The sequence below is a fragment of the Embiotoca jacksoni genome, unplaced genomic scaffold (genome assembly GCF_022577435.1).
Source record: "Embiotoca jacksoni isolate LCO1_2020_lvr unplaced genomic scaffold, fEmbJac1.0.p SCAF_13, whole genome shotgun sequence".
Taxonomy (NCBI): domain Eukaryota; kingdom Metazoa; phylum Chordata; class Actinopteri; family Embiotocidae; genus Embiotoca; species Embiotoca jacksoni.
In genome coordinates, this window is record NW_027185263.1 from 16287795 (window position 1) to 16314175 (window position 26381).

The 26381-nt window shown below is 42.1% G+C and overlaps 1 protein-coding gene across 3 annotated transcripts in view; it reads left to right on the top strand.

Moving 5' to 3' along the window:
* Positions 1 to 26381, top strand: part of abr (ABR activator of RhoGEF and GTPase) — a 138914-nt gene that overhangs the window by 65159 nt on the left and 47374 nt on the right. For 2 of the 3 annotated variants that reach the window (XM_069146921.1, XM_069146922.1), the window contains exons 5-14: positions 5958 to 6065; positions 6841 to 6901; positions 12177 to 12229; positions 13587 to 13727; positions 14743 to 14864; positions 16600 to 16768; positions 18861 to 18980; positions 19247 to 19322; positions 19481 to 19585; positions 23715 to 23789. In XM_069146921.1, coding sequence (XP_069003022.1) covers positions 5958 to 6065; positions 6841 to 6901; positions 12177 to 12229; positions 13587 to 13727; positions 14743 to 14864; positions 16600 to 16768; positions 18861 to 18980; positions 19247 to 19322; positions 19481 to 19585; positions 23715 to 23789 — 1030 coding nt within the window. Of the gene's footprint in view, positions 1 to 5957; positions 6066 to 6840; positions 6902 to 7253; positions 7331 to 12176; positions 12230 to 13586; positions 13728 to 14742; positions 14865 to 16599; positions 16769 to 18860; positions 18981 to 19246; positions 19323 to 19480; positions 19586 to 23714; positions 23790 to 26381 lie in introns of those variants that run through there. The other variant, XM_069146923.1, reaches the window with a different exon arrangement.

The window sequence follows — 26381 nt, forward strand, 5'->3', positions numbered from 1 at the left end:
AAGACAGAGAAAAAAAACAGTCTAATTTATTTTCCATCCTGCTGCTCAAAGAGCGATCAGTAGTAGAGCCCGACTGATATCAGCGAGCTGATTTTATTGGCAGATAGTGATCTCAACATTTATGTTTGTTGATATGAAAACTTTTTTTACAGAACACAAAGCCAAAAAAAGATGCTTGGGCTAAATAATAAATTGTTCTATTTGTGTTCTTCTGGTTGTTGTTTTTTTTTTTTTTTTTATAGTTATTGTATAGTATAGTCCCAGTTAAAATGAATGTATCAGGTAGCAGTGGGGACAATAAGCTGTAAAATATCCTGCCTCCATTACATATCTTTGTCAAAAGTGTTTGATAACCACATCTGAAGGATCATTGCAAAAATGTGTGTTGCTATAAACTGCACATACAGCATATATATCAGTGTTTCCAATAGGTTGAGACATAAAGATGTGACCAGATTTAACAATTATTATCATTCCTTTTTTTGGGGGGGCTGAAATAATTTAGATTGCTTCTTGAGTTTCCTGTAAATACATTATGTCAGGAACAGGTATGGATATTATTAAGATTCTAATAATACTGCCAATTGATTTAGTTCTAATGACACTGTAAATGGTTCATTTTCAATATTGGAATTTATGTACTCGCTCATATCAGTATCGGCTTCAAGGCCAACAATCCAGCGTCCGCCGTGTTGTACTCACGAGCGTCGTTCTACAGCAACACATGTTCTTTGTCTGACAAATGAGTTGTTATTGGGCTGATTGAATCAGCTGGTTAAGAAGCATAACCTATTCCACTGCACTAAACAACAGGGTACTCTTTTTTTTTTTTTTTTTAACTCTTCTGTTTTAAAAAAACAAAACAACACAGTGTTCCTGGACTATTGTTGAAAGAATGGAGCTGAGAAAAAAAGCCTCTCTTCTCGAATACTGTAGGATTTTACTTCTGGGAGCCTCATGAGAATCTTATCCTACGTTTAGTTTACACCATGTTTTTGGATCAGAGGAACGTAATTTATTCTCACTGATCAGATTTCAGTTCATCAGACGTCCACTTAGAAGGAGATCCTGTGACATTTTGCCAAGGCATGAGCACATTGTTGTTTTGACTGGAGGATAAGAATAAGTGTTGTGCCAGCTCAAGGCAGACTTTGGCATCTATTTTAGTATTTTGAAAAAAGAACTGACTGTTTGAAGTAATAAAATATTCCTAGCTCCGCTGGCCTCTGATTCAGTGTTTGTTTCTGTGAGCTGGCAGCTCTGATTGAGAAATGATCTAAAAATGCGACAGATTAAAATAGAGAGTTAATGTCAGCTTCAGTGGACGAGACTTTTCTGACATGTGGAGCAGCACACAATACACTGTCAGTCTCTTCATGTTATCATAGGTCTGTTCATATCATCATCTTCAACTTTGTGACCATATAGTTCTGTCTGTCGTTATCATAAGTTTGAATACATACAAACGTGCATTAACAGACAGCACATCTGTTCCCATACCAGTGACTCAGCAACTTATTCATTCTCACCTTTTTGGTTTGACAGAAGTACAAACATTAAAATGTTAAAATCACTTTCATGTTTCAGTTTTCAGCTACATTTTGATGTATTACAGAAACATTTCAGCCACAGCTGAATCTGTTGAGGTGGGTTACTGCTACAAGTTTGCAGCTTCCTGTTTGCTCACTGGTTGATGAGAGATAGGTAGGTAGAAATCCAGATATCCAAGAGCTCACACATTAAAATATAGGTTTGAAAGACAGGACAATAAAATAAACAACCAATTAAAGTCAAAGTCAGTGGTCATAGTGGGTAAAACACAGGGCTAAGAAGGAATACTGAAATTAACCTGCCAATAAATAAATAGATAATAAAGAAGTTCCTGCTGATTTTTACTACACAGATTACTGAGGTTCATTTTGATTAGTTACAGGAAGCTATCGATGCTCATTTTGTTTATTAAATTGTACCTTGGTGCATCTTCAATTGCATGACAACAGGGCACATAAAAACTCTGGATATCTATTTAAGTTTTTGTACAAAGAAATTCCTAAATGTACACGATACAGTTGGGGGTCTGGAAGAAGATGAAGCCGTGTCTGGTTGTAGACGTTGTTAGCAAGCTAAGCTACGAATTATCCAGTGAATAAATACAGCTGTAACTACTAGTTACTGTAGTTTCTCCAGTACTGAACAATGTGCAACAACACAGATGAGCTGAGTCGTCAATATAATGAGACACTACAGAAATGTCTTGCAATGTTTCAAAGTGGAGTATGTTTAAAAGCAGGTGATATAAACTTGTGTCATAATTTTGTACAAATTAATTTGATATGAATGCATTTCTCAAGTATTGTTTTGATATTGTACCAAGAGTCAATTTTGACTGAGATATTTGTTAGTAACTCTGAGAGATTGATTGGCAGCGGGCCATCGGTTCACCGTGTGTTTAGCAGCAGAGCAGCAGAGTGCGTGCTCTGATGTAGAAAAGGCCTCTCCTACAGTTGTAGTTAAAGCACTTCCTTTCAGGGCCCCTCCTCTCTGCGGAGTCGCAGCACCAAGTGACACCTATTAGTGTAGTGATCAGTTTCCATCTGCGTTGCATGTATGTGCGTACATGAGCGTGTCACGTGGCAACAAAACATTTAGTCAGAGCGGCGGCGGGAGACTACAGATGGCGGCGTAATTAGCCGCTCTGCTCCCCACTGCTCCTCGTGTCCTCGTGGAGGTCAACACGGAGGGACCGAGTTACAGTGGACAGGCAGAGAGGGGGGAGAAAGACAGCCGCAGGTTTCTCACCTTTCTGAGGCAAGATGCAGATGCAGCCTGTGACTGAGAAAGTTGCATTTGTCCAAGAAAAAGGTAAAGTCCCTGAAGGCAGGAGGTGGGAAGAGTTTAAACTTGGTAAGGTCATGGTTTTAAAACAAATGTCTGAAGACATGCCTCCATCTTTGGCTTCTAATAGTTATCAACTGTGTGTCATTGTGGGTTAATGGATTACTCCCTCCTCATAATGTAGCCATGCTACCGGTGATGCTCTGTGGACCTCAGCGTTGGGTCAGACCACCACTTCAGTCCAGACTGAAATATTGAAACAGTTGTTGGATTGATTATCATTTGCCAGATGTTACACACAGTCAGACTCCCAAGGGGATGTTCCCGAATTCTTGGTTGTGAAAATGTATTGCAGACATATCCTGTTCAGGATGAACTGTAATAGGTTTGGTGATGCCTCATTGAGCCCCATGTTCCATCAACTGGAATTTATCCAGTACTGTTTTGTTAAAGACCAAAGACCTGCAAAACCAACAAGATTCCCTTCATCATCAATTGTACTTTATGCTAATGCAAATTAGATCATGTTGGTATGGTAACGCAATGATAAACTAAAGACTGGTCCAGCTCCGACAGGCCACCGGAGCTGATTGCTGCTATTCTAGAGGATGTTGTGATTCCTGCGTGGCAGCAGAAGAAGCTCTGCAGTCTGGCTTCGCAAAAATGACACTTTAGTGCCAAAGTAAATCTGCGTGGCGCTACGAGCTTGGCTGGTTTGTTCACTCTTGTCCTGAGGACTCAGGCTTCTGCTGTTGAGTCTTGTTACTAGATGATGGTATTTCATTGTGGACAGAAGTGTGAGGAGTGGTCAGAATATTAGTTGTGACATTTACAGCCTGTTTTGGGTCAGATGTCTGACTTTGGGAGTTGGATTCAAGTCTAAATTAGGCGCTAGTGATTGCACCAGTTTCAAGTTTCAAATCTCACTGGTTTGATTGTACTCTGCAGTTACTAGTTGTGTGCACAACTGCCTGAAGTTTGAGTGTTAAAGATCAAGCAGGAACAATGTATCTTAGCAACATGAGGAAGTGTGGAGTCAAGCATGTGCAATGTAGTGATATCGCTAATTGCTAAATATCCATCAAGCTGATGAAAAAATACTTCACATTATCTTATGTAAGTGGGAAAAAAAACTAATATTGTTTGATGACTGAAATATCTACATATGTTTCCACTCTGACTGATTGTCAAATTATATAATGATTTGAACCGACTTTGTTAAGATTTAAATGAGCATAAAGAGGAATTCATTTCGTTTGGAAACTCCAGAAAACCAGACCAAAGGTTTTATTGCTTTATTGCTGGTCTTTGTTGTCTAACTGATCAGATTTATATGAACTGTGCTCTGAAATAAATTCAAGACCGAGAACGGAAGATCCAGAGCTGTATACAAAAGACATTTTTAGAAATGACTTGAACTTCAGCCTCCTGCTGTCCAACATGTCAGCGAGGATTTAAATGATCTACAGTCGTTTCTATCAGTTAGAAAGTGTCTATTTCTACTGTCCCCTCACTCCTTCTGTTTCCCACCTCCACTCTCAGACCCAAGTTGTTCCCACCCGCCTCTTTGACCTGTGATCTTGTTGCTTAAAGTGAAGGCGCTCTGTTTGGAGTCGGTGTTGCAGTGACGGATGGAGCTTTCATACTGGTGATGATGAGCTGATGAAATATCATAACGTCATTCTGCCTCATTTCTACTTTCTGGCGTTACTGCCAAATCTCTATCTTTGTAAATTCAGTGATCACACGTGTTGGTTCCTCTTCTCCATCCACAGTTGGTTTGATATAAAGACGTCTCCAGTTATGATGAGATGATGTACGGATGGTGACACTCGCCCACCGCTGGTCTCCTTAAATCTTTTAAGTTTTTGTCCGATTTGCACTAAAATGATGTCACATCGTATCTGTTTAACGTTCTCCATCATCTATTCTTACTATTGATCGGCATCTTTTAAATGCCACATGAGGCTGGATGATTCCCTCATTCCTCCTGAGTCCAACTTTCCACTTCACACTCTGAGGGGAAGTGGAAGGAGAGGAAATGAAAATAGGAGGACGGGGAGTTAAAGGACAAAAGTAACAAGTCTAACTCATTCACTCTATTCAGCTGAATCCAATCTCATTGCTTTAATAGGATGCAGTCAGCTCTTCAGCCCAGGCATTCAAGCATAGCTGTAGCAGGATGCATATTCATGCACTGCTGGTCTGCAGCTTGTGTCACAATGCACATACAGTGCTGCAGAGAGGAGCTGTTAATGAAAGGGAAGAGGAAAGAGAGGGTGACTCTGTATTTCAATCAGGAGGAGTGCACTGAGCCACCAGTGCTGTGGCATTATGGGAATGGGATTAGACTGTGCATTGACTAACAGTGTGTGTGTGTGTGTGTGTGTGTGTGTGTGTGTGTGTGTGTGTGTGTGTGTCTGTGTGTGTCTGTGTGTGTGGCAGAATTCTGATTAGAATAGAAATTAATTCATCTGCCAGAGCTTTGTATGAATTTTAATTGGATTGTGTGGCATGCAAACGTATGGAGGAGATAATTGAAGGTGACTCCACGTTGTGCTTACTGCAATATATTTTGGTTTACTGCCATGACATCCTTGTGTTGTGCTGTAATAGTAAATATATTAGGCAGTAAACCAGTTGCTCACTGGATCTGTGACCCAGATGAAATGGGAGAAAGGTAAATACTGCGATCACTGTCTGTTTCCCTTCATGTCTCTGGTGTTACCTTAATGCAAGTCTATTCCACTTCAATAGCAAGTGGACCCCAAACTGGGGGTTCATAGGCCACTCAGAATACTTTGTAAATTAATTACTACAAATAACTCTGACATTATAATGTTAATAGATATATTTTACTACATGGAATAAACTCGTCATGACCCTCTCGCGGTTGGCAAAGTGAATAAATACCTGTCAGTGCATTCACTCTGGAATTTTCACAATCAATGTCACATCTTTATCTTTGAGAGCGACATTTTGAAGCTTTTTCTTCGCCAACATGATTTTCTTTTTGTCTCGTCAGCCCAGAACACAGCATTAAGGCTCGACTGAAGGAATGACAGGTGCAGACATAGACTATATCTAATGTCTTTTATTGTGTCTCTTCTCACGTGCTCCAGGCCAGCCAGTTGGGAGTGTACAAGGCCTTCGTGGACAACTACAAGGTGGCGCTGGAGACAGCAGAAAAATGCAGCCATGCCAACAGCCAGTTCCAGAGGATATCTGAGGTAAGTTCATCCTCTGTGATGAGAGGATCCAGGAGCAGATGGAGAGATGTAGGAGGACATGTAACTGTGTTTTGCTTTATAACAACAACACGTCAAACTTGACATAATAATTAGTGCGTTAGACGATAAACCAGTATCATATTCATCTCAACTGCCTTAACCATCATAATAAACCTCTTCGGTAAAGTGAAGAAGAAAACAAATGCAGGACGACACAGAAGGGAAGCAAAGCGAATCGAAACATCCTCTTTTTGACAGGAAGCAATGGTGTTTATGGGAAATGTTATTATGAGGAACACCAGTTGAAAACAGATATTTGTGTTGTAATATGCTTGAGTTAGCACTTCTTAGCTGGTAGAGATGAGCAGCGGTGTTCGCAACAGGTCTAGACTGCAATAGGTTTACTGTACATCAGCACACACTGATGTAGCCTGGATTCTCCTGGACTGAAGCCAAAGTGGAGGTGCTTTAAAATGCAATATCACAGTGGGCCACTAGTCAAAGCGGGTTTTTAATCCAAATCCGCTGTAGAGGTGTGTTGGTGGAGGTCGGGTTTACTGCGTTGGGCAGGTTGTGTTGTCCAGCTTCCTTTAGTCGTCTCAGCCTGCTGCAGTGATCCTATACTTCTTCATTAGTTCAATCAGCCTCGGCCAAGCAAGCACAGAACTCTGTGTGTGTGTGTGTGTGTGTGTGTGTGTGTGTGTGTGTGTGTGTGTGTGTGTGTGTGTGTGTATAAGTAGTTAAATTGATCCATCCACTCCTCTGTTTCTTGCAGAACCTCAAAGTAAAAGGTCCAAAAGACTCCAAAGATTGCACCACAACTATATCAATGGAGGGTAAGTTTGCGTGGGTGCGTGTATGTAAATATATATATATAAAGAAAAGGAACTGAAACAACCGTGCCAGTTGAGTACATACTGTATGTGTATGTGTCTCTGTGTGAGTGTGCATTTCTGTCTAGGCTGCTTTAAGAATCCAGTCCTGTCTCTGTGTATGCAGTGGTGGGCTTCGGGAGGCAAACTGGTGCATGTGTGAGCCCTCTCTCTCTCTCTCTCTCTCTCTCTCTCTCGCTCTCGCTCTCTCTCTCTCCCCCACACTCACACACACACACACACACACACTTCTTCTATCTCCCTCTCCCTCTCCGTCTCTCTCTCTCTGTCTCTGCCTGAGAAAGGAGGCAGTGAGCAGGAGAGCGGAGTCAGGAGAGGAGAGGGATATGGAGGTGCTTCTGGTCCTCAGACTGTGTTGTAACTGCACATACGGTAACGTCTGCATGATAGGAGCCGCTGCCGTTTGATGTTGCCACCTTGGAGCTTTGTCTTTTTGTCTCTTTTGTCTCTTTTGTCTCTCTTGTCTTTGAGCCAGGATGTATACGCCTTTGATTGTACAGTAGATTGTTGGTATACCGTGTTTGCTGTGAAGTTGAGACAGTTATTAATAAGCTGTCAGACTGACATGTGGACCTTTTATGCTCCTGATGTGAAAATCGTTTCTACTTGCTGATGATTTCAAACCTTGATGTAGCTTCTTCTGTACACTGATGTGCCGTACCAGCTTAAGAAGGCGGTAAAATTAGTTTCTTTTGTAGCTTTTGTGTTGCTGCAGAGTGATGATCCTCTGGGATATGGACTGACAAGCACAACTGTCTTGTAACAGACAGAATATTCAGCCTCTACGAGTGTGTCTTTGTTTAAAAGCCGGGCACGTTTATTGTGTTTAAGGTCTCCTCATAGACAATACTGAACACCCAAGGACCGGGCCTCATGCTGTAAGGGAACGGGGGAAATGTCGTTGAATTTATGCAATGATAAGCAAACATGATGAGTAAACGGCGTGGTTTTGTCAGGATGAGAGAGGCTGGGTGTGTTTTCAGGCATGTACCGGTGAAGTGTTAACTTATGTAAATGAGGAAGATTCAACCGGCCCGGTTGTTTCAGTTCCTTTTCTTTTCTCATCTCTCCTGCTCAGATACTCTTTAAGACGACCGTGGCAGTTGTTTCCTCTGCTATTGTTCTACCTGGCGGTTAAGTAGTGTGAAACTAGCTTCATATTCCCTCAACAATCAGGGTCTGTCAGCACCCCAGGCAGCTGCTTTGATTACTATTTGTATTACACTTCCTTAATTACCTGGCGATGCAGTCGAGGAATCTCAACTCTGAAAGTGCCGCTTCGCCTCCTCTCCATATTTATCATGGTACCTGCCTTGAATGCATCCATCCACATTTATTCTTACGTTCCAGGTGATTTAACCGGATCTCAGCTAAATGAACTGACATGTGCTTTTGTGTATTCATCTAAATACAGTCAGTCGCTGTTTTTGTTGACAGATCATAAAGCTCTCCGTCTCATCTCCCTACCTCCTCCTGAATGAATGGCTTCAAATAGAAACACAAGTAGTAAATCAAACAAGCGTCTGACATCCTGCTTTACATGTAAATGGGGACTCTTGCTACGCGCCGCCACCGTTTCCTCTGTATGCCTTAATCCTTATGTGCCCGATCCCTATCTGTCACTCTGCTCTCTTTATTCGTTTCCCTCTCTCTTATCAGTCTTGTTCCGTCTTTCTCGTCCTCCTTCACGGCTCATTCTTGGCGTTCGAAGCTGAGAGTCTTGCCAAACACCAAGTGCCGGAAGCCGTGTGGCGCCTTCTTAAAGACTTTTTACCCACATTGTCCGGCCCCTTGTTAGCAAAGATGAACTACCTGCGCGTCAGCCAAGTCGTCAAGGCGACCTTGGGAGCAGGACCAATCAGAGGCACCTTACTGCGACCGGACATCGACTTCCAATAATCCCTCTCTCTTTATCTGATCCTCCCTTTCTCTGTTTGTGTCCTCTCAGCCTCCCTCCTCGGCCTCTTCATTAGACTTTGAACGTGGACTCTCTGTCCAGTTTCTGTTCTTGTTTGTAAATTACACACCAGTGGGATACCCCAGAAACATGAAGCCAAAAATGATGACGCAGTTTCCTGCATTAATAAAAACACAGAGTAGATTTTTGTTTACATTAGCATCCTGGCAAAAATCCTTAATCTTTGATCGTGTTGAGGATCTGATGTTTCCCAGGAACATAAAGTAGCCTGATATTTCATACTTATATATACTTATATAAAGTACGGTTTCTGATCTTTAAGCTTTCTTCCAAGGTTCAAAACAGTTAAGAATGAAGCGAGCTGCTGTGTTCATGTTGTCAAAAGCAGTACAATATATGATCAATCATCCAGGAGCATAATGGTTATTGATGCAACCTGTGCAGATTTAATTAGTTCCATTAAATTTGCCATTAATTTTGCACAGACATGTGTTCTCTTTAGATGATGAAGATGACTTTAGTGATCTTTTAACTTCTTACTTTGTGTTTGTCCCGTACGTGATGCTTATGACTGAAAAACAGTGAAACTCAAGACATTCCCATCAGCCTCAGCTGCGCTTTCTGTTAAGAGCTGATTAGCACGTTAGCAGGCTTACAATAAACCGGTGAACACGGTAATTATTATGCTTGCTTAGGATCAGTTCATTGTGAGGATATATGGGTGTGACCGCACTGACTGAGGATTGTCACCACTTTTCTGCATCCTTCCTGGCGTAGACCTCAGGTTGATGTGTAACCAATCAGCACTGACCACCATGTGATGGATGTTGTGTGCCAAAAGCTGTAAACAACAGACAGCAGAGTGTCGTTAGGCGTCGTTCTTGCGCCGGCTTAAATTCCTTGTTTGTTAGATTTGCCCTAAATGTTTGTATGTTTCATCTCCTCTGTCATGGTTGGCCCTACGCTGATGGAACAAACGCTTGACTTCACCGTCAAAGCTCTTAGCCCCGCCCACTAGTGGCTTATTGGTCCGCCCTGCAGAGTGGTTTAGCAAACCTTCATGAGAACAGAGTTTCCAGACTTTAAACACAGTGAAGCTGCGAGCCACAGGCGGGTGGAGTGAGGCTATTTAACATCAGTATGGAAGCATTGTTATTACACTAGTAGTTCAGACACAGAGCACGAAGTAGGACACAATCAATACAGCTATTGCACTGATTTATACTAACAGCTAACATACCCTGGAGCATTTACATGTGCTGTACAAACATCAGGTAGTTGTGTTGCACCTCAGGTAACCCAAAGTCAGCTAATCCTCTCTGAAGCACTTGAGGTGAATACAAACCTGCACACGCACATAATTAGATGCTCACGACACTCACAGTCGGTGCAGCTTCTGGACTAAATCCTCTCGGAGGTAGCCGGTAGCCATATTGGTTCACTGAGCCAGAACCATCGATGGAGGCCGTATTATTAATGACCAGAGGCTGGAGAGACTTCAAATAGCATCAACAAGGCCTGCTAGAAGATTCTCTTTGGTCTTATACAGCATCTGCATGTGCGTGAATGTATATTGGAGCATAGAGACGGAGAGTGTTGAATATATAAAGTTTAATATGACATGCCCTATCAGTGAATCGGAACATGTTCCCTGTTGGTTTCCGCTCTCGCTCTTTCATTTCTTTCTGGAGACGAAAGGCGAATGAACATAAAAAATAAGAGCAGGGAAGGAGGGAAGAAGAAAAGATGTGTGTAGTGCTGTTTTACTGAAGGGAGAATTTGTGAATGGTTTAAACAGATAAGTGTAAGACTGAAGCGGAAGTGTAGCTGTGCTTCCATGTCTCCGTGGGAGTCTGTCTGTCTGGGACGACCCTCCCTGCACACAGAAGGTCCTTCACTTCTCTCGGTTTCACTTGACTGGCTTTTTCTTCTCTTTGAAAATCAGCTGCTGCAGTTTTCACTATAATAAATGGAGATTAGCTTGATCACTGAGTGGAACTCTGTCAGCTGCTTTCCAAATGTTTTTAGACCCTTGTGGATTGTATTTTTATTGCTTTCCATGACTTTCTTCAACATTATTACACATATATATATATATATATATATATAAACATATACATATATATACTGTGTATATATATATATATATATATATATACTATATACTATATGTGTATATAGTATATATATCTGTTTTACAGTATTGCGTGACATAAGTGGAGTTATTATTGTGAGACCTTGAGAGGTTTGTCATTTCATTACATGTCTGCTGGAGCTCCGCTCTGACAGACTTTCTGCTTGCGTACATACATATTTATATGCATCAGATCGTCTCTTCTCACATCTGCTGTCTTTCCTGCTGTCATTCTTCTCTCCATCCTTCTCTCTGCCCTGTCTGTGGGAGTTTCTCACCTACAGCTGTCATGTGTGTCGGCTGTTACCTCAGCAGCAAAGCCGTCCCCCGGTGGGAGAGCGGCCAAGTGCGACGGTGCAGGCTTAAACTTTGGCGTAGAGGCAGGAAGGGTGACATGTGGGCACGTGTCAGTCTTCCTGTACTTTCTATAGATACATCTCTGTATTTGTGTTGTGTGTGTGTGTGTGTGTTTGAATCATTGTGTTTTCCAGTGTAGTGCAGTGTCCAGGCAGGCTGTAGTTTGCCTGGCAGCAGCCTAAATATGCAGTGGAACTGTTTCAGAACCAATACGAGGTGGCAGCTTCACCCCCAGAGATGGACTGCATACTAAATAGCCTGCGCACAAACGTGTGTGTGTGTGTGTGTGTGTGTGTGTGTGTGTGTGTGTGTGTGTGTGTGTGTGTGTGTGTGTGTGTGTACCTTCACTGTGTTGTAACAAACTGCTGCATTCCCCTTCCTCCAATCTACAGAACAACACACACTGAGTCACATTTAAATAACAATAATATGGTGTTTGTGCACTTTCTCCCCTGCTGGGAGATCAGAGGTTGGGATGAAGTGAACGTCCTACTAAAGAAACATCCAGGAGTGTGGATGTTCGTGTCATCAAGCTTAATGTCGACCTTAGAGTCATCATCAGTCAGACTATATAAGTGCTGTGTTTAACTCGGTGTGAGCTGAGTGTTTGTCCTTTGTTTGAGCGGTGGAACTGTGACCTACTGTGTGTGTGTGTGTGTGTGTGTGTGTGTGTGTGCGTGTGCGTGTGTGTGCGTGTGTGTGTGTGTGTGCGTGCGCGCATGTGCCTGTGTTGCTGCATGTATGATCTTTTGTGTAATCAACCCTGACTCACAGCTCTCCTCTTCTTTTTCTTCTTCTCTCCCCCACAGCTCTACTTTACAAGCCGATTGACCGTGTTACCAGGAGCACCCTGGTCCTTCATGTGAGTACACAGCTCACAGTCACCTAAATTTACACCAAAAAAACCAGAGACACTGACTCTGGAGATGTTGTTGCAGAACTTCCATTGTTTTTGGTTGGTGGCAGAAACTTCTGAGACAGATATCTCAAACAGAAATAAAATCCATCCTCCACATATCAGCACAAGTGATGTAAAGTCAAAGCCTGCTTTTTTTGTTTATCACAGTGTCCTTGCAGCCTAACGGGTTCCTACTGGTCTTACAATTTCTGGAATATCAGGGAATTATAAAAAGTCGATTCCTCACATGGAAGTTATGGAATGTCCTGGAATTTTGTTAGTGGCACGTTCACATTTTAGTTGCCAATTACAAAAATCTAGTACTTTCCATAAAGTCGTGTTATCGTCCTTGTTTCCTTAATGGTTTTATCCTCCTCCCTCTCATTAACTATCACTTCAGTCAAGATAAGCTTTTTCCTGTCGCTGCTAACGAAAGCAAACATACAAATTTTAGGAGCTTTGGCTACAAAATGATGACAAACATTTGGTGTTTACAGTAAAAGACAGAAAATCCAGATGTAAAGTTTGTAAAACCACTATTGATCAATCAATATAAGGGAGAGGGAGCCTTCACAGCCACACCAGCAGTAAGAAGCTGCCCCCATCGCTGCTCTGCTGCAGCCCTGTGGAGGAGAATCTTTAGTTACAGGCAGCCGGAAGAAATTTATTCATTTTGTTCCTATTTAATAACACATCTTTTTTTTTTTATCAATTTATCGTTTAATCAGTTAAAAAATTACTTTTGGACTAAAAACATCTATAAATTAGTAAATAAAGCTTGCAAATTGCTGGGAATAAAATAATGTTGCTCAATTTTGTCTGTTTTTCTGTTGATTATATGTCATGGAAATTCAACTGTTAAGGTTAGGGAATTAGACATTTGACTTGGAGTGGGAACTAACTGCTAAATAAGCAGTCGAGAAGGCAGAGACGCCTCGACGGGTCTCGTTATGGGAGTGTATTGCATGAATGCAAGTTTGCATAAAGCAGTCAGAACAACAACATGCATCCAAGGTTAGTGTGTGTTCTAACAAAGGTTGTGTTCCTGTCACTTAATGCAAAATAAGAAATCAAAATTGGCGGTGTTCATTTTGGAGGGAAGGTTGTTGTCAGCTGCCCTCTTCATCACCGTGCAACACAGACGAAAAACAGCTTCAACAAAAACAAGGAAATGAGATTTTAGAGATTCCTTTGTTGTTTAATAAGAAAGCTGCGTATGTGGAATATCAAATTAAATCTGAACCTCTGCTAATGCTTGGATACATATTTATTAGAAAGCGAGTTGAATCCCAGCGATGTTGTTGTTTTGTTGCTTGCTCAGGACTTGCTGAAACACACTCCGAAGGACCACCCGGACTTCCCTCTGCTGCAGGACGCTCTGCGGATATCTCAGAACTTCCTCTCCTCCATCAATGAGGAGATCGACCCTCGCAGAACCGCCGTCACTACACCCAAAGGAGAGGTGTGTGTGTGTGTGTGTGTGTGTGTGTGTGTGTGTGTGTGTGTGTGTGTGTGTGTGTGTGTGTGTTCAACAACCTACTAAGAGCCTCCACACACTGCAACAAATATAACAGCGGTTGACGCCATTGTTGTCTTTACCCCGCGCGCTTCGATTTCAGCTGGTCACAGCAGAAACTACAGCCTAATGAATTGATTATTCTCTTTGACTTTGAAGTGAGAAGCTGTGCCGTTGGGTGCAAGGTCCCTGGATGGAGAAAAGAAACTCCACATATAGGAAGACAGCCAGTGTTCATAAGGGTTGAACTCTCTACGCTCTCTTTGTGTCGCATAAAAGACAGTTTTGAGCGAATATTTCTCACACTGCAGTCATAAATTTTGTTTTTAAGTAAAAGCATATGACTTGACAATACATTCTTATTGGTTGCAAACCAGTTATTCCTAATGGTTTTGTTGGGTTTGGTCACACTTAAGAATTTGTTTACAAAACCTCTTCTTTGTGGCACAAAAGGTTTTGATTATGAATCCGACCTCTTCAGTTTGAAGTAAAAACATTTGCTTGCACGTTGAATTGGATGTATGATATCTACACTGATGGAGGAGACGAGTGTTTCTATTGGTGGGTTTGACTTCAGTCCACCACACGCACACACACATTCCCTCCCTCCTACTGGAAACACTCGGCCGTATTCACAATCAAGTCTGTGACCAAAACCAACAAAACCATACGGGATCATTTGTATGCAATTTATATGATTTTAATGTCAGTTCAAATGTTTTTACTTACAAACTTGTTTTTTGATTCCGGGGAAAGAAATATGCTCCAAAACTGTCTTATGTTTGCATTAAAAAGAAACAAAGCGAACAAGTCAGAGATCAACTTGAAAACAAGTACAATTTTCCCCACTGTTTTTTCTCTGGTGGTCAAAACTCAATTCGGCATTTTTGAGTCAGGTTTACCAGCATTGTGTGTGTTTGTGCTGGTACAGCAGGAACTAACATCAGGTACTCTCTCTCAGGCCCGTCAGCTGGTGAAGGATGGCTTTCTGGTGGAGGTGTCGGAAAGCTCCAGGAAGCTCCGGCATGTCTTCCTTTTCACCGATCTGCTGCTCTGTGCCAAGATGAAGAAGACGGCTGTGGGGTGAGTCCAGCACACCTTTTTTCTGTCCTTCCTCTGACGGAGAGAGAAAAAAACAAACTGGGAGTGGAGTTACTGCAGAGTGACCTGAGTGTACCTGTGAAATATCCACTCTTTCTACCTACCTGTCATTCATTTTGCCCTCCACTTCAGCACGTCAACCTCAGGCTGTGAAAGAGACAGAATGACACAAAAGATCCTGTTACTCTCTCTGATCCTGCCTCTTGAGTTTTTGAAGCCTCAGTAAGAAAGAGAAAGACGAGCAGGCATTTCTCCGCTGGTGTTTTGAAGAGTGAAGCAGAGTAACAAATCAACATGCTGAACGCAGAGCGAGGCCGAAGGTGTTAATCACAAGAAATGAGTAAGCATAAGCAGAGGGTTTATGTCTCAGGAAGCAATTTATTGGAGCTGGCGGCAAAGGAAGGAGAGAGAACAGACACAGAGTGATTGAGTTTTTGTTTTTCAGTCATGCTACATCTAAATCTTTGACGCATGTCATTAGTGTCACATTTACACATTTTGCTCGACTCGTCTGCCTGCCAGCCGCCGTTAACCTGATCGCTTCTTATTTCTGTTGACATTCACCGTTTGTCCGTGTCATTAGCGGCCACCCCTCACTTTGGAGGAACACATAACGTTTCCATAGCATAATTGGACTATTATGGTCTGGGCTGTTATCTCAGCGTGCCGCCTACAGGCTACGCTCACACACAGAGCGAAGCAACCATCCAGAAAGTCAATCACCTTGTGTTAAGTCAGCGAGGATCTCTAATCCCAGCTGATCATCTCTATTCTATCACTTTGGAATTAGTCATATTTACAGTGACATGCTCCACATCCTGGATATTTCCTTAATATATATATATTCCACCCCTTGCTGCTTTGGTATTAAAGAGCTGGGAGTTTAGATATGGTGATTTATTCATATTCTTCTCCATCATGTATCAAACGCAGCCCCACCCTTCTGTTTGTGTCTATGTGCAATATCTGCAAGGTTGTGTTTGAACAAAGCTGAATGAACAAAGACATTTCCCGAAAGACCCAGGAGCACTGAGACAAGGGCTTGGCGATAAAGCAGAAGGGAAGAGGGGGAGGGGGGTGAATTGAATGAGAAAATGAAAAGCTCGTCTCTCACGTGCTGAAAACATCACTGAATAAACTTTGAGTCGGAGCCCCAAAACTAAACCCCACATGATAACAGTTGTTTTTTAGTGTGGCTGAACAAACCTGTTCAGTCTTGGGTGAAAAAGAGTCCTTTAGTTTAGTTGCTAGTAAAAGTACTGAAGTATCAAAATAAAAGTATTTATTATACAAGCAAAAGTACCTGTGAGTGTTTTAATATTTTTATTATAGTTACAGATGTATTTTTAACAACTTTAAACTGGATTTTACTAACTGGTCACATGTTACATATGATTTTCCAGTATGGATGTGTCTCATCATTAAGGTGCTTAGATTAGCTGTCTGATGAAGGTACGACACTGTTAATGAGGTGACTGTGCTGCACTCAGAAATGCTAATTACAGCCTCATTAGTGAGGATGCACATTAGTCACCACAGGCCTGCTGGAAGGAGCTCTCTGCATGCATCATTTCATCAATATAACTTTGAGACGACATGAATAGGCTGAACATTTTGTGCTTGTTTGTCTTCTAAGTTTTGTAGTGATTTATAAAACAAAATTTCTTATGCAGCTTTTGGACTAATTTAAATGTCACCTTCTTCCTTCCGTCTGCAGCCGCCATCAGCAGTACGAGTGCAAGTGGTACACCCCCCTGGCGGATTTAACTTTCCAAACCCTGGACGAGTCCGACTCCTGCCCGAGCATCCAAGTCCTGCCCGAGCACGAGATCGAGGAGATGAAGATCAAAATCTCTGTCTTAAAGAGTGAGATACAGAAAGAGAAGGTAATCCTGCTGTTTCTCTTTTTCCCACCATGCAGAACCAAATCCGATGTATTCCTGTTACTTAGAGTGGTTTCATCAGTCATTGTGATTTTAACTCGGCGACTGGACCGAAGCTGCTTTAAGTGCAGGGTTTGGAGCCCATGAAGAAACACTTGCGGAGTAAAATCTACTCCGTATTTATCTGTGTAACACAGCATATGAATAAATAAACATGCAGCATTTGGTGCCAAGATCCACATGATAAGGGAAAGTTAATTATTTTAAAATGAGCCTCGTCCTCTGAGAGGGACTTTCCAACTTTCCAACTTTTCCAACTTTCTCAGTTTTAATCACCAGCAGGGTTCCTATTGTTATAAGAAACATAAACACATACAAGTGAATCAGACGGGAAGTTGTGAGTGAAACTTTGACAGCCATTTATTTATTTATCAGAGCGTACGCAGACTTCCATGGAAGACTCCCTGCTGTGTGTGATTCCTTACTGGAACCACTGAACCTTCCTTTAACCCACACTTTCCTCTGTCTCAGGCGGCATGGAGGGACACTCCTGCTTTTGTGAGTGCATAAAAACAGGCAGAAGTGAAGTTCAGACATGTTTAATATTGATATTTAAACTGGGGAAACACACAAAGCTCAAATTAAAAACTTACTTTAAATATAATAAATAAAATTCCTTCTTTCTGCTCCCACAGTGTTTCAGTTACTGTGGTTTGTATCAGTGGTGGAAATGTCGAGCCTGTCATGTGTATCCGTAAGCCGCGCTGACAGTCAGGCTGAAGTAAAAGATGTTATGAGCTTCCAACAGTTACAAGTATGCTCAGTTAACACCCCCCCCCCCCCCTCCCTCCACACACACACACACACACACACCCCTGGCTGAGACGCGCTTCAAGCTTTGGGAGCAGAGAGTTCCTGTTATTCCCCTCTCACGGCGTTAAACTCGCCCACCCGGGCCACAGCGAGTGACCACGGCTGGTATTTGGAGTCACAGGAGGTCTGGCGCTGCGAGAGATCAAGCCGATTGTTGCCCGGCAGGCTCTGACTCACAGCTTCCTGGTGAGGGCTGAGACTGTGTGTGCATTTGTTTTGCTCCAACACTGACAAGAAGTGAGAAGAGATCCTTGAATTACATATAAAGACTCTCACAGCACGGCGCTCTCAAAATAGAAAAAAGTTCAGAAAGCCGACAATTGGCTGATTAGAACGTGACAACACTAATGATTGACAGGGTGTTAATACAACTTTAATTAACAGTGTGAGTTAATTAATTTTTGAATTAATAGTTTATAATATGTTGTGTGAAGTACATCCAGTCAACACCAAAAACACTCCACAACAATAATTTGATTTGGCCTCCTTGTCTCCTCCTCTCCCCATGATGAAGAAGTTTGCCTTCATGGCTTTCTAGCTTGTTCCGTAACCGTAACCCTGTCTGGGAAAGCCCTGAAGCCAAACTTCTCCCTCGTGGCTCGTGGCTCATTTTTTTACTTCTCTTCCAGGTCTTTTTCTTATTCTATTGTTTAATGGGTGATGATAACCTGCTTCAACTTCCTTTATTTGCTCCAAAAGACATCAAATTAAAATTAAATGTGCCTCATATTATGAGGTAAGAGCAGCTTTGCTATCCCATAATATTAGATATCATGCAAAGGTTTGCTTCATTCTGTATGTTTATGTGAAAATGCAACTGAAACTACCTGTAGATACTTTTATTCTCAGTTAATCAAGGTTCTACTTCTATTCATTGTCTGCTAAATAAAACAAATACAATCAAAACAAACCCCAATGTCATTCGATTTCCAATAATGTGAAACAGAAGCACTGTGACTGTCTCTCAGTCAGTGTAAGATCTCCTGCACCTCCTCCTCACCTGGTACGTCTCACTGAATCTAAAAATAAGTGCATCATGTGTACGTGTTAAGATCTGAGTCGAGTTATGACTCAGAGATGGATTCACATCTGCCCTTCAGCTCTTCCTCACACTCTAAAAACCTGGGTTTCATATACCATTACAGCAACGCTCTGTGTTTCACTCTACTTTACATCACTTAAATGACTAATTTGATATACGTTTCTCTGTGTGTTTGTGTAGAAAGCACCAAAGGGTCAGAGCCGCGTGGACCGTCTGAGGAAGAAGATGAACGAGCAGGAGTCCTGGCTGCTCCTGCACTCCCCCACCATCCCCTTCCGTATCCACAACAAACACGGAAAGGTACTTCATCCACTCATCCATCCATCCATCCTCTCACCAGCTGCAGGCACGTCACTCCAGCGCTCAAGTGCCACCACTAGAGGGAGACATGCACCTTCCAAAGACTCCTCAGTGGCAGATTAGATTTAGATCCCTGAAATATCAGTCATTTCACATCATAACACTTCATGTGATTTTTCATTTTTAGCCTTTTAAATAATGATTGCAGTGAAGAAGCAACGTCCTTGATGTGTTTGCTAACCGTGTATTTCTCTGTGTATATCCAGAGCTACTTGTTCCTCCTCTCCTCTGACTACGAGAGGTCAGAGTGGAAAGAAAGCATCCAGAAACTCCAGAAGAAAGGTAACACCGGCCTCGTAAAGAACTCCTTCAGTGGCCGCTTACTTCCTCAAAAAACACAGTTTCCTTTTGTCCTGAAGTAGTTTCAAACCACTTTTTACTTGATGCACCGCAGAGAAGGGAAAGTTTGACTGTAGCATGTGCTTTTGTTTTGTTTCCAGACCTCCAGACGTGTATGTTAAGTTCTGTCGAGCTCCAGGTCCTGACCAGCTCCTGTTTCAAACTCCGAACTGTCCACAACATTCCTGTCACCAGTAACAAGGACGGTAGGAAACACTCCTTTTTTTTATTCTCGAGTTTGAATACCTTGCATCATCAACACACAGTCACCGGCTGCTCCTTCCTCTTCTCTATGCTTTGAGTTTAAATCCACACAAATGTGCCTATTCCACTCGCAGCACAAAAAGAAGCCATAGATGAGGGAGAGGGGCCTTGCAGGAGATGAATCTGGGTTACAATATGTTTCTCATTGAGCTCGTAACCGTCAGTGCCACGCAGTGTGTCGGCGGTGAGCTCTCAGCTTCTATATGTTTGTTTTTGCTCCAGATCTCCACGTTGCAGCCGCGTTCAGAGGCTGGGGGGGACATTAAAGCCATCTGTCCGAACCACTCTGAGCTTCTCAAATGGCACAAGGGTCTCATGTACACACAATACACATGCACAACCACAGACCTGACCGACACACTGAAAGGCACATTGTCTTCAAGTTTTCCGCTTCATACAGAAAAAAGATCCGTGTTTGTTCCTGACATAATGGAATCTCTATGTGAGCCATTATTTTGACATCTAATACCTTTAAAGTGGTGATCGCTTTGTGATTTTAGGTTTTGATTTTGTGTCCTGAACAAGAAGTCAGAAGAACAAGTGTTCCCTGCTTTGAACTTCCTGAATGTCATCTAAATGTTAAAGGTCCCATATTTTTTTTTATAAATTTGGATTTTCATTTCTTTTTTTCTTTTTTTTATTATAAAGCCGGTCTAGTTGCTGTATAAAGACTTTGAAAGTGTCTAAACATTAAAAGCCCACAGATAAATGCTCACAGTTTTTATTAGTCTCCTGAACTGTTTAGACTTTGGTAAGTTTGTGATGTCACAAACTCATGCTGATATCATATCATGTTCACCCTCAGCACAGCCCGCTGGCCGCCCTTATATGCCAAAGAAAACACCAAGCTGTCATTCCCTCAGAGCTAGCAAAGACCGAAGAAAACATGTGGTTGGCCTGAGTGTAAGTCACTCAGAAAAGAGTCAGCCAACCAGAGGAGAGTCGTTGATATCAATGCACCTTAAACACACACACAAAACAGCCTGTTCTTGGTAGAGCACGAGGAAAACTATATCGACGTGTTCATGGTTCTTAAAACCACAAAAATATCTTCTTATTGATATCAAGACTACAAATACAAATACAAATCCCCTTGTTCATCCAAGGTTTCTATCCATGCTCCTGCTAATCTCCTTCTTCCTTTAGTTATTCAAAGTTTTTCATCAGTTTACACTTTGATTACATCTTTATGTTTCAGATAAGAAGTTCAAAAACATGGTCGCGCACTCAAGTAGACCACACAGTTTAAATCAACCAGCTTTTAACAGGATAAAATGGCTTAATATGACTGTCTGACATGACAGTGCATACAAACATTATTACACTTAGTCACATCCACCTCCTACATCAGTGCCTATCAGAGAAAACAATTCACATATTCCTCGAATCAGAAGAATCTTCTTAAGTGTCGTCACATCACATCTACGGTATACAAGGTATTTTTTTCCAGCACAAACCCAGCTGTAGGTGTGACCCATCATTTTATCACTTTTGCAAAGTAAAAACCTGTGAAAATGAAAAGAAAAATAATACAGGAAATCAGAAACAGACACCTCTAAAATGTACGATTCCTTAGTGGTGGTCCCTCACTATATTATTTTAGAACAGAAGATTGGGAAACATTTTGTTTCACTATTAATACACCAATAAAACAATAGTCCAGTCTATTTACTTTCAAACAACAGCATATTTGTCTCACTGCGGCTCATCATTGAAGCAGTTTGTTGAACAATGTCAGATGTTTCGGGGGACTGTAGGAGGTTTTTTTTGCTATCTAGTTTGTTGACATTCCCTCTTTTTCCTGGGAGGTGTCATCCCTGTGTTTTAGGCCCCCCGTCTTGTCTGAGACTTTTGACCCACTCCTCATTTAAAACAAACATAAACACACCTCAGTGACGTGTGATGCAAGAAGTGCAGTAGGGGTTTAAATGGAAACCAGGTGGTGGAGGAATATTTCTCATAACTAAGAGGATGGGTGAATGATATGACAAACACCCTTGAACACTCACACTGTCATTTAACTCCTTTGATTGAATCATTATCAAAAATGTCCACAATTTGATGTAAAAGTGAGGTTATATTTGAAAGACAGAGATCTCAGTTTCACTCTAAAAGCAGCATTCAGGCCACCTCGAAGTTGAACCTTTGAACCGTCGCCATGTGAAACTCCCCTGTTACTTACATAAAACACACATGGTTAACCCAGAGGGCTGCCTGCTCTCCTCTCAGCCGCTTACAGTGGAGCTCACAGCAGCCCTGCTGCCCTCCATCACAGTTTATTTACCAGGTAACAGCCAGGCTTCACAGGCCCGGACCAAAGCAAAGACTGTATCCTCTTCATGTGTCTGTTGGTGGGACGGGGGGACAAGGGGGTGTAGGGTGGTATCAGGCCACCCAAAAACAGTTCACCCACAAACCTCCAGCTCAGTTGTTATGGCAGGAGACTGCTTGTTGATGTGCGGTCTGATAGCGGTCTGACAAAAGGTTGTAATAACTGCGTTTCACTCATCCTCAGATAGTTGTGCTTTCTGAGGCATTTTATTTATAGAGTTATAGAGAAGAAACAGCCTCCATGATTCAAGTCTGTCCCACTCTGCACTTTTATGTTGAGTGGTTGTAGCTGTTAAGAGTTAAAAAGTGAAAAACAATAAACACCAAGCGATACCATCTTCATATTATAATGCTAAAAGTCACTCACTTTTTTTGAGTCTTGATTATAAAAGTGTTTCCATTTAGAACTCTCAAACTTCACAGCTTGATGAATGACACCCGTTCATGAGTAGGTGTTCATTTGTGACATGTGCCAATTGCCTAATCTACACCCCCAAGCTTTCCATACAAGGCCCCTTGTGCACTGCTTCAAGTGTGGGAAAGGTTCATCCACAAAACTGCCACTCAAAAAGTAAAGAGGAAAACTTAAAGTCCTACTGTTAAAAGTCAGCAGGCACAACAGGAAGATGTTTAGTGTCAGTGGCGGCATCAGAGGATCTGAAACAATTAGAAAATACTTCTACAGCTGTCAGTGATGAGACTAAACAGTTCTTGAGTGTTATTATAGGTGGTCATTACACTGTTTGGTGCAGCTGAGGCAGAGACCTGCAGAAAGTCTCACTCAGTTGTCAGAGAGAGAATTTTGCAGCAACTACTGATCTGTGCCAGAATATTCCAAAATAGAAATGATCAAAACCAATTTTTTACAGTTCAGTCTACAACTGACTGGATGATGCAAAAACATCTGAGATGCACATGAGCTGCAGCAGAAATGCAATTGAAATAAAATCAACAGGCGCAGCGCTCGGTTCACCACGAACTCGCATCAGCTCGTCACAGATTTCTTTATAAGGTCGTCTGCTGCAGGAAATGAAGTACAGCCCTTCAGTGCAGGGAGATGCTATAACTTAGTCATTTGGTGGCAGCAACCTTTTACTAGCTATGTTAGCACCTTCCCTTGTACACCTAGCTATCAACAGGGCCTTATATGGAAAAAAAAAAAAAGATATATGGCTTGTGATTGAACGACTAAATCCATGGATATATCCAACATAAGAAGGTAATGAGTGTAATATTTACCAAACAGATACACTCTGCACTCATCTCTGTTACTGCGGATGTTCGTGCTGTCCACGCTCGTTATTACACATCTGATTTTGCCTCGAACACGTATGCATGGATTAGAAAAGTTGCCATTTTCAATCATACATTCTGTTAAATTGTAGGTTTAGTAGTTATTCTTTATCCACATAAAGAACGAGGCAGGTTCACATGCTCGGCAGGCTTCCTGGAAGTTGGCCAATCAGAAGACAGTGGGCTTCTTGGTAGGAGGGCCTTAAAGAGACAAGAACTAGAGCAGCTTCTTTTAGGATAAACTGAGAGGCTGCATAAAGGGCCCCGGGAAGATAAATGTTTTTTTTTTCAACAATGAATCATGGAAAGCTACTCTACTATAGCCCCAGAATGTATATATGTATATAAACAAACTGAAAATTAGCATCGTAGGTCCACTTTAAACAGTATGTCACCGTATTTTCACTTGGCACTGGACTAACCGCTCTGTGTGTGCTTGTTTTCCAGATGAGGAGACTCCTGGCCTGTACGGCTTTCTGCATGTGATCGTCCACTCTGCCAAAGGGTTCACGGAGTCAGCCAGTAAGTTAGCCAGAAACAGCATTCTTCTTACCGCACTTGTACACACACACTCTGGCTCAGCATCCTCTCACACGTTTACGCCAGCAAAACACATGATGGAGTCAATCACTGCTGCCTGCACATGCAGTTTCCATCAAGACGTGGCTGATGTAGAGATGGACGGATGGTGGAAAAGAGCAGGACGGAGGGCAGGAGAGAGAGAGTGAGAGAGAGAAGGAGAACATCTTGGAGGAACAGCGGAGATTCCTGTGGTTGTTTTCATTTAGCAGACATCACAAGAGACACAAGAACCCTCCATGCACATAAAAAGAAAGACCCTCCAAAATTCTGCACAGCAGCTTCGAAACGGAACCGCTGGCAAATATAATACCAGTTGTCGTTGTTCATACACTCCGATATTGCCTACCTTGCACAAATGTTCCTTTGTGTGCAGAGAAAGTTCTGTGTGATGTTGGCAGAAGCCACTGAAGCTGTTTCAGATGTGTCAGCGGTGGACAGCTGCTGCTCCGGGCACACTTTGTGCCCTGTGTTGCACAAGCACCAAATATCAAATATCAGAAGAAGAGACAGAGAGGCAGAAATACGATTTCCTCAGTTACCATGACAGCCGTCAGTACTGTAAGGGAAAGCTGGCCCGCTAGAATTTCCCCGGTTAATGGATCGGAAAGCTCTCTCCTCTGAAAGCCCGTTTGATCCTTGATGGAGCGCGGAGAGCTGAGGGGTTTCAACATGAAGAAAGTGTGTGTTCATGTGCATGTGGAGGGAAGTTGGGTAGTTCCACTGATGAGGTTGGACGTCAGTGTGTCCGGTGGAGCGTGCAGCACCGGGGTGGGGCACTCTGCACGGTAGAGGATGTGTTGGTGGTGTTAGGCTTCCCTCCGGTGATCAGGATCATGATGAGGATCGTTTATGGTGATGTCATGAGAGAGCCATTTGTCTGTATTATGTCAGATAATCTGTTAGATGGACAAAGAAGCAAATCATACATAAAGCTGATGTCACAGTTTGTTAAAAAGCAATAAAATGTCTCTCCGAATGGGGCCAAAGGTTAACATGTAATTATTTGAGTTGTGGCGTCTCAAAGCACATACAGTACAGTAAATCTCTTTTAGTCTGAGATGGCATTTGCACACATCCCTCGATGTGCATATGCAGAGAATGCACAGGTTTAAAGTCCTGTGTCGCAATCTTTTGTAAGTTCTGGGTTTCCGTGCTCATCTCGTATTACCACACACAAACTCACTTGGTAAATATTTGGGTCTGGTGACTCTCCATTGGGGATCGTCTCAAGACCTAATGGGTGTAGACCTCAGGGTTCATTTTGGAACAATTGGAGCAGCCCTTAACCAATCGGCAGTGACCTCCATATGACGCATGTTGCGCGGCGAAACTGACCGAGCTGTAAACAACAGAGACCCTCCTTCAAGGTGAGCAGAGTGCAACGCCATGTCAGTAAATGACCGTTGCACACTTTGCAGCCTCCGGCTTCAATTCCTCAATATTTGCTTGCGTTGTTGTATCATCATCTCGCTTTACTGCAGCCACCATTGGAACTACATTTAGGTACTAATGCTCGACTTTGATGTCGTGGCATTGATTGGTCCACACCTCAAAATGGCTGAGCCAACCTTCATGCAAACAGTATTTCCAGACTATAATCACAGTGAAGAGTGAAGCTGTTAGCAATAGGTGGGCGGAGCCAGGATATTTGCTTGCGCCGAAACACCAACACACAAATCTTCCTCCATTGAATCCAGCAAAAGAGGCAGTTAAAAATGATTTAAAATATGCTGCATTAAATTACTGTATATTCAGATAGATAAAGTGGTAGATGAAGGTTTATACGTGTGTGTGTGCGAGTCGGTGCAGTCACTAAAATGAGCAACACTTATTTGCCAAGACATCTGTTCATCATTTACATGATATGTAAAATGTTTTATATAAATGTAAAAGATATTACTGATATAATATTATCAGGCGAACAGTACTTTATCTTTTTACCATCATCCACTTCCTGTACTTTAGTTAAATTCTGATAAGCTATTCACATTGTCTCGTATTACATGTTTAGAGCAGTCACTTCAGGCCTGCTCGCATTGTCAGGTTTAATTTGACTAACTCGTGGTGTAACAGCATATTTTGACATGCTGCTTATTACACCTGTCCACTGGCAGAATTGTTCACATTCCCACATTCTGATGTTTTGCCAGTGATAGTAGAGTTGATAGGAGACATTGTGTTCAAGACTTTTCTTCTTCCTGTAAATCTCCTGATAAAACCACAATTGTAATGTTAATAATTTTCCTCCAGCTTTCTCTAAATGTACCTTCCTTTTTATGCAGATGTTGTGCAGCCATGTTGGTGTTATTGTTGTGTAAGTCAGTCTGTGTTTGTTCGAGGCTCGTTCACCGTCTCTCTAAGATATTCCTCACTGAAAGCTGATTTATGAAGTCATTTGCTGCTCTTTTGCATAATAGCGTGTGTGTGTGCGCATGTTGTTTCTGTCGAGGCATGTGCTCTTTATAATGATATCAGAATGGAAATGTGTAATGACTACAAATAGCAGTCATTATTCAGTGTCTCAGACTGTCA